At 43.5% G+C, this 8709-nt stretch overlaps 1 protein-coding gene across 1 annotated transcript in view; it reads right to left on the bottom strand.

Moving 5' to 3' along the window:
- Positions 1 to 3749: 3749 nt before the first annotated feature.
- NDUFA7 (NADH:ubiquinone oxidoreductase subunit A7) overlaps positions 3750 to 8709 on the bottom strand; it is a 163491-nt gene continuing 158531 nt past the window's right edge. The window contains exon 4 of the mRNA XM_063914892.1: positions 3750 to 3941. Coding sequence (XP_063770962.1) covers positions 3845 to 3941 — 97 coding nt within the window. The 3' untranslated portion in view covers positions 3750 to 3844. The remainder of the gene's footprint in view (positions 3942 to 8709) is intronic.

Genomic DNA, 8709 nt, shown 5'->3' with positions numbered 1-8709 from the left:
GAGGATAACGGGACATAAAGTTAATAGTGCCAAATCTGAGGCGCTAGCACTTCACCTCCCCAGTGCTATTGTGCAGCTTCTAGAGACAAATTTGGAGTATATAAGGCGGCCTCAGTCCATCAAATATCTGGGGATCCAGATCACAAAGCATTACGACCAGCTATTCGAGGCCAATTTTCTCCCGCTTCTGCAAAGTATTAGGAAGGACTTGGCTAAATGGGATCCCTTGTGTATATCGTGGACTGGTAGAATTAACTCTGTTAAAATTAATATCTTGCTGCGACTGATTTACTTGCTTCAAACCATCCCCATGGTAGTCCCGACTTCATTTCTCCATACTGTGCAATCTGTGTGTGGCAAATTTATTCGGTCGAACAAACGGCCCAGACTTAGGAGATCTTGCATCTCTAAACCGGCGACCGCCGGAGGTCTGGGGCTCCCTATATTTGAACGTTATTTCCAGGCTCTGCAATTGAGCCACATTACTGCCTGTCATACGCCTGAGGGTAGTAGGTAGTGGGTGTCCCTGGAAAACGACCTTATTAACTACTGCTCGGTTAGTTTCCTTCCGTGGCTCCCTCCACATTTAAGACCAGCCTCGGTACATGATGTCCCATGTGTCCATTCTGTCTTGAAAGTATGGGCTAGTTTAAACAAGAAAATCGATTTAGCAGCTTATCCCTACCCTTTGACTCCTCTCTGGCGTCACCCCAGTTTTCCTCTGGGTTGTGTATCCTCTTACATGCATCCTTGGGTCGAAGCGAGTATAAACAGGATTTCACACATTTCAGGGGATTCGGCTCCACAAGATTTCTCAGCATTGCGTGAAAAATACGATATTCCAGAAACCCGGTACTTTGCTTACTTGCAGCTTACCAGCTTTGTACGCTCTTTGTATACATCTGGTACACTCAGAAAACCCCATCCATTTGAGTGAATTTGTATTTACGACCCAGAACGCAGAGGCATTGTTTCTGCTTCATACTCTCTTCTGGCCGGCTCCTCATCTCCCAAGGAACCATTTGAATTGGCCTGGGAACGAGACTTGGGTGTGGCCTTGGAGAAGGAGTGGTCGGAGATCAGGTGTTCAATTGCCAAGGCCTCTATAAACACAAATCTTAGGGAAAATGCATTCAAAGTTTACTCAAGGTGGTATATGGTTCATGAGAGATGACATCAAATCTTTCCAACGAGTTCGGATCTCTTCTGGAGAAAGTGTGGAGGCACAGGCTCTTTTATACATGTGTTGTGGGATTGCCCTTTGCTTACTTCTTACTGGGATAACGTCCTTACTCTCGTTAGGAATATCCTCCAGATTTCCACTCCTATTAGCCCATTACACGCCTTGTTGTGCAAACCTCTGGAAGGGATTTCTAGACCCTTGAGAAAACTCTGCTCCCATATCCTTAATGCGGCCAAGTTACTAATTGCAACACAATGGAAGCAGCCTGCAGCTCTTTCTATGCAAAATGTAATAAACAAAATTTGGTTTATTTCATCAATGGAATACCTCACTGCCTTGCTTCAGGATTCAGTAGTCAAATTCCGAGACACGTGGAGTCCTTGGTATCTATATTTCCATAGACAAATTCCGGGTTCTGTATAGTTACAAATTTAGTTTCATATATAAATTCTGATTCTAATTTTTTTCTATTGTTATGTGTTTTGTGCCCTCTTTCTCTTGTCTAATCCATTATATTCTACTCTGTATGGATTGAAGCGGTATTTTTTCTCCCTCCCTCCCCCCTTACCTTCCTTTCCCATTTCCCCTTCCAGATGTATTGTACAGTTGTTATTATACTGTTGATTCTTTCTGCCCCCCCCCCCCCAAAAAAAAAGAAAAAAAAAAGAAAAAATAAATGACAAAATTGGTGGACTTGATAATGTATGTTTTGTTTTGGAATATACTTTATTGTTTTATATGTTTTGGTACAGTATATCGAATTGTATCTTGCTATTGCTTCCTGTTGACTTTATTTGGATTGTACAGTTTTGCTCTCCACTATTATAAATAAAGAGAATAAAAAAAAGAAAAAAATCATACAATGTGATTTCCTGTGGTTTTTTTTTTTCAGATTCTGTCTCTCACAGTTGAAGTGTACCTATGATGGAAATTACAGACCTCTCATCTTTTTAAGTGGGTCAACTTGCACAATCGGTGGCTGTCCAAATACTTTTTTGCCCCACTGTATGGCATTGTGCACATCTACACACATTCTGTAAAATGGTACAGATGTGTTCTCATACATTTAACTTTTTTTGCACCATATGGCATATGTCTGGAGCAATTCCCTTGTTGTGCACATTTTACTCAATTTTGATCACATATTGGGTCAGATGTAATGGATTGCGAGACGACCGGTGCTCCGAGACTCCGGCTGACCTCATACATTTTTTTTTAAAGCAGCAAAACCAACAAGTGCTGTCTCTGCCATAAAGGTCATTCTGAATTTTTCTGGGCAGCAATCCTATCCTGATAACATAAGAGAATGAAGACTAATTTTATACAACTGTTTATATAGTTGTATAGTTTATGAGGTTGAAAAAAAAAAACAATTTGACCATCGAGTTCAACCTATTTGTGGTCTCCTATACTGTATTATTTTTAGGACTAATTTAATCTGTAGTGAAAGTTGGGTGTTTTGTTTATTCCTCTTTTTTGTTTAACTATAGTGTGTGATCTACCTACCACAACCCTGTATATCGTTATCCTTTAGGAATTTATCTAGCCCATTCTTAAAAGTATTGACCGAGTCCACCATTACTACTCTATCTGGCAGGGAATTCCAAACACGTATTGTCCTTACTGTGAAGAAACCTTTTCGTCTGTGTATGCAAAATCTCCGCTCTTCTAACCTAAGCGGATGTCCACGTGTACTCGGATTTGCTCTTACCAAAAACAGATCCCCCACAAGCTCTGTGTATTGTCACCTTATATATTTGTAATGTTAATCATTTCCCCTCTTAACCTCTTTTCCAGTGTAAACATGCCTAGCCTAGCAAGCCTTTCCTCATAGTGCAGCGTCTCCATCCCCCTAAACAGTTTGGTCGCCCTCCGCCTGAACCTTTTCTAGTTCCAGGATATCCTTTTTGTAGTATGGTGCCCAAAATTGTGAACAGTATTCAAGATGTGGCCTCACTAGGGATTTATATAATGGGAGTATAACACACTCATCCCTTGCATCAATTCCCCGCTTTATGCATGCTAATACCTTGTTTGCATTCTTTGCTGCAATCCTACTTTGGGTACTGCTGCTAAGTTTGTTGCTATGTGAACATCTAAGTTTTTTCTAGTACAGAAACCCCTAATTTTACCCCATTTAGCATGTAGGTGGTATTTATGTTCTTGCTACCAAGATCTTTTTTGTTTGCAAATCTAAAAATGATCTTTTTTCTTTTCAAATCTAAAAATTGCTATAATGTTTAAACTCAATTTGATAATAAACTCACTATGATTATCTACTCAGCCAAATTTTATAGAAATATTTTCTGCAAAGTGATAGCTTAAGGATGATACAGTTCCAAAAATATACCCCTCTTGTTTTAACATGGACAAACTGATTTTTAACTTTTCCCCACAAAAAAAACACACTACCAATCTTTTCCTGCATTCAGACTGTAATCCTTTAAATTATTTTAATGGTATTAAATAAAAAAAGAAGGGATTAATGATGGAAAGCACAGCTACACCTACTGTATACATATATACTTTACAGAATAATAATAATCAAAATACAATATATACTGTATCAAATTTAAGTGATGCATGTCAAAAGGAGTTTTATTTTCAAAATGCATATATTGTACATATTTAGCAATGCCCAATATTTCTTTCTTCAGGTCTTTATAGGTAAGGCTGATCACTTGACAATTTCAACGCGGGAGAACAAGTTCCGGGTGTCACTGGCTTTTTCAATGAATTTGCAACTGCCATATCACAACTGCAAAAAGAAATACATAAAATAAATTACAACATAATAAATTATAACATATGTGACAATTCCAGCTCCCATGAATATACTGAAGAACATAACTATGTCAATTTGAATGGTCTGGGTGAGCAGGAATCTCCCACACATTTGGAAACAGCTAAAATAAGAATTTACTTACCGATAATTCTATTTCTCGTAGTCCGTAGTGGATGCTGGGGACTCCGTCAGGACCATGGGGAATAGCGGGCTCCGCAGGAGACAGGGCACATCTAAAAAAGCTTTTTAGGTCACATGGTGTGTACTGGCTCCTCCCCCTATGACCCTCCTCCAAGCCTCAGTTAGGTACTGTGCCCGGACGAGCGTACACAATAAGGAAGGATCTTGAATCCCGGGTAAGACTCATACCAGCCACACCAATCACACCGTACAACTTGTGATCTGAACCCAGTTAACAGTATGATAACAAAACGAAGTAGCCTCCGAAAAGATGGCTCACAACAATAGTAATAACCCGATTTTTGTAACAATAACTATGTACAAGCATTGCAGACAATCCGCACTTGGGATGGGCGCCCAGCATCCACTACGGACTACGAGAAATAGAATTATCGGTAAGTAAATTCTTATTTTCTCTAACGTCCTAGTGGATGCTGGGGACTCCGTCAGGACCATGGGGATTATACCAAAGCTCCCAAACGGGCGGGAGAGTGCGGATGACTCTGCAGCACCGAATGAGAGAACTCCAGGTCCTCCTTAGCCAGAGTATCAAAATTTGTAAAATTTTACAAACGTGTTCTCCCCTGACCACGTAGCTGCTCGGCAAAGTTGTAATGCCGAGACTCCTCGGGCAGCCGCCCAGGATGAGCCCACCTTCCTTGTGGAATGGGCATCTACATATTTCGTCTGTGGCAGGCCTGCCACAGAATGTGCAAGCTGAATTGTACTACAAATCCAGCGTGCAATAGACTGCTTAGAAGCATGAGCACCCAGCTTGTTGGGTGTATACAGTATAAACAGCAAGTCAGACTTTCTGACTCCAGCCGTCCTAACTATATATATATATATATATATATATATATATATATATATATATATATATTTTTAGGGCCCTGACCACGTCTAGTAACTTGGAGTCCTCCAAGTCCCTAGTAGCCGCAGGCACCACAAGAGGTTGTTTCAGGTGAAAACGCTGACACCCCTTTATGAAGAAACTGGAGACGAGTCCCAGTTCTGTCCTGTTCAAATGGAAAATTTTAATATGGGCTTTTGTAAGACAAAGCCGCCCATTCTGACAATCGCCTGGCCGAGGCCAGGGCTAACAACATGGTCACTTCCCATGTGAGATATTTGTCAACAGCATGGTCACTTTCCATGTGAGATATTTCAAATCCACAGATTTGAGCGGTTCAAACCAATATGATTTTAAGAAATCCCAACACTATGTTGAGATCTCACGGTGCCCCTAGGGGCACAAAAAAGCTGTATATGCAATACATCCTTTACAATCTGGACTTCAGGAACTGAAGTCAATTCTTTCTGGAAGAAAATCTACAGGGCCGAAATTTAAATGTTAATGAACCCCAATTTGAGGTCCAAAACACTCCTGTTTTCAGGAAGTGTAGAAATCGACCTAGTTGAATTTCCGTCGTGGAGCCTTCCTGGCCTCACCCACGCAACATATTTTCACCACATGTGGTGATGACGTTGTGCGGTCACCTCCTTCCTGGCTTTGACCAGGGTAGGTATGACCTCTTATGGAATGCCTTTTCCCCTCAGGATCCGGCATTCAACCGCCATGCCGTCAAACGCAGCCGCGGTAAGTCTTGGAATAGACATGGTACTTGCTGAATCAAGTCCCTTCTTAGCTCCCCAGGCCCTTAGTCCTCTGTGAGCATTTCTTGAAGTTCCGGGTACCAAGTCCCTCTTGGCCAATCCGGAGCCACTAGTATAGTTCATACTCCTCTCTGTCTTATAATTCTCAATACCCTGGTTATGAGAAACAGAGGAGGGAACACATACACAGACTGGTACACCCACGGTGTTACCAGAACATCCACAGCTATCGCCTGAAGGTCTCATGACCTGGCGGAATACCTGTCCCGTTTTTTGTTCGGGCGGGACGCCATCATGTCCACCTTTGGTCTTTGCCAACGGTCCACAATCATGTTGAAAAACTTCCCTATGAAGTTTCCACTCTCCCGGGTGGAGGTCATGCCTGCTGAGGAAGTCTGCTTCCCAGTCGTCCACTCCCGGAAAGAACACTGCTGACAGTGCTATCACATGATTTTCCGCCTAGCGAAAAATCCTTGCAGTTTTCACTGCCCTCCTGCTTCTTGTGCCGCCCTTCTGTTTACGTGGGCGACTGCCGTGATGTTATCCCACTGGATCAATACCGGCTGACCTTGAAGCAGAGGTCTAGCTAAGGTTAGAGCATTATAAATTTGCTCTAAGCTTATTTATGCGGAGAGAATTCTCCAGACTTAATCACACTTCCCTGGAAATTTTTTCCCTGTGTGACTGTTCCCCAGCCTCTCAGGCTGGCCTCCGTGGTCACCAGCATCCAATCCTGAATGCCGAATCTGCGGCCCTCTAGAAGATGAGCACTCTGTAATCACCACAGGAGAGACACCCTTTTCCTTGGATATAGGGTTATCCGCTGATGCATCTGAGGATGCGATCCGGACCATTTGTCCAGCAGATCCCACTGAAGAGTTCTTGCGGGAAATCTGCCGAATGGAATTGCTTCGTAATAAGCCACCATTTTTACCAGGACTCTTGTGCAATGATGCACTGACACTTTTCCTGGTTTTAGGAGGATCCCGATTAGCTCGGATAACTCCCTGGTTTTCTCCACTGGGAGAAACACGTTTTTCTGGACTGTGTCCAGAATCTTCCCTAGGAACAGTAGACGTGTCGTCGGAAAAAGCTGCGATTTTGGAATATTTAGAATCCACTCGTGCTGTCGTAGAACTACTTAAGATAGTGCTACTCCGACCTCCAACTGTTCTCTGGACCTTGCCCTTATCAGGAAAGCGTCCATGTTTCTTTTAAGAAAAATCCTCATTCCGGCCATTACCTTGGTAAAGACCCGGGGCGCCGTGGACAATCCAAACGGCAGCGTCTGAACTGATAGTGACAGTTCTGTACCAGGAACCTGAAGTACCCTTGGTGAGAAGGGCAAATTTGGACCTGTAGGTAAACGTCTCTGATATCCAGTGACATCATATCGTCCACTTCTTCCTGGTTCGCTATCACTGCTCCGAGTGACTCCATCTTGATTTGAACGCTTGTATGTAAGTGTTCAAATATTTCAGATCTCACCGAGCCGGTTGGCTTCAGTACCACAATATAGTGTGGAATACTACCCCCTTCCTTGTTGTAAGAAGGGTACTTTGATTATCACCTGCTGGGAATACAGCCTGTGAATTGTGTGAGGGGGAGACGTCTCGAATTTCCAATGTACACCTGGGATATTACATGTAGGATCCCGGAGTTCCCTTGCGAGTGTTGCTGAAACTCTTGAGATGACCCCCTACCGCACCTGAGTCCGCTTGTACGGCCCCAGCGTTATGCTGCGGACTTGGCAGAAGCCGTGAGGAGCTTCTGTTCCTGGGAATGAGCTGCTTGCTGCAGTCTTCTTCCCTTTCCTCTCCCCCTGGGCAGATATGACTGGCCTTCGCCCGCCTGCCCGTATGGGGACGAAAGGACTGAGACTGAAAAGACTGTGTCCTTTTCTGCCAATATGTGACTCGGGGTAACCAAAGGTGGATTTTTCAGCTGTTGCCATGGCCACCAGGTCCAATGGACCGCCCCTTTATACGGCAATACTTCCATATGCCGTCTGGAATCTGCCTCACCTGACCACTGTCGTGTCTTCGTCTGGCAGATATGTACATCACATTTACTCTTGATGCCAGAATGCAAATATGCCTCTGCGCATCACACATATATAGAAATGCATCCTTAAAATGCTCTATAGACAATAAAATCCTGTCCCTGTCAAGGGTATCAAAATTTTCAGTCAGGAAATCCGACCAAGCCCCCTCAGCGCTGCACATCCAGGCTGAGGCGATTGCTGGTCGTAGTATAACACCAGTATGTGTGTATATACTGTTATGATATTTTCCAGCTTCCTATCAGCTGGCTCCTTGAGGGCGGCCGTATCTGGAAACGGTAACGCCATGTTTTTTTATAAGCGTGTGAGCGCCTTGTCCACCCTAAGGTGTGTTTTCCAACTCGCCCTTACTACTGGCGGGAAAAAGGGTATACCGCCCATAACTTTCTGTCGGAGGAACCCCACGTATCATCACACACTTCATTTAATTTATCTGATTCAGGCAAAACTACAAGTAGTTTATTCCCACCCTACAAAATACCCTTATTTGTGGTACTTGTGGTATCAGAAATACGTAACACCTCCTTCATTGCCCTTAACATGTAACTTGTGGCCCTAAAGGAAAAATACGTTTGTTTCTTCACCGTCGACACTGGGGTCAGTGTCCGTGTCAGTGTCTGTCGACCGACTGAGGTAAATGGGCGTTTTTACAAGCCCCTGACGGTGTCTGGGACGCCTGGACCGATACTAATTTGTCCGCCGGCTGTCTCATGTCGTCAACCGGCTTGCAGCGTGTTGACATTATCACGTAATTCCATAAGTAAGCCATCCATTCTGGTGTCGACTCCCTAGAGAGTGACATCACCATTACAGGCAATTTTCTCCGTCTCCTCACCAACATTTTCCTCATACATGTCGACACACACGTACCGACCTACAGCA

Source organism: Pseudophryne corroboree, chromosome 1 (genome assembly GCF_028390025.1).
Source record: "Pseudophryne corroboree isolate aPseCor3 chromosome 1, aPseCor3.hap2, whole genome shotgun sequence".
Classification (NCBI taxonomy): domain Eukaryota; kingdom Metazoa; phylum Chordata; class Amphibia; order Anura; family Myobatrachidae; genus Pseudophryne; species Pseudophryne corroboree.
The sequence above is the reverse complement of the archived record's forward strand: the minus strand, read 5'-3'. Positions and strand labels throughout refer to the sequence as shown.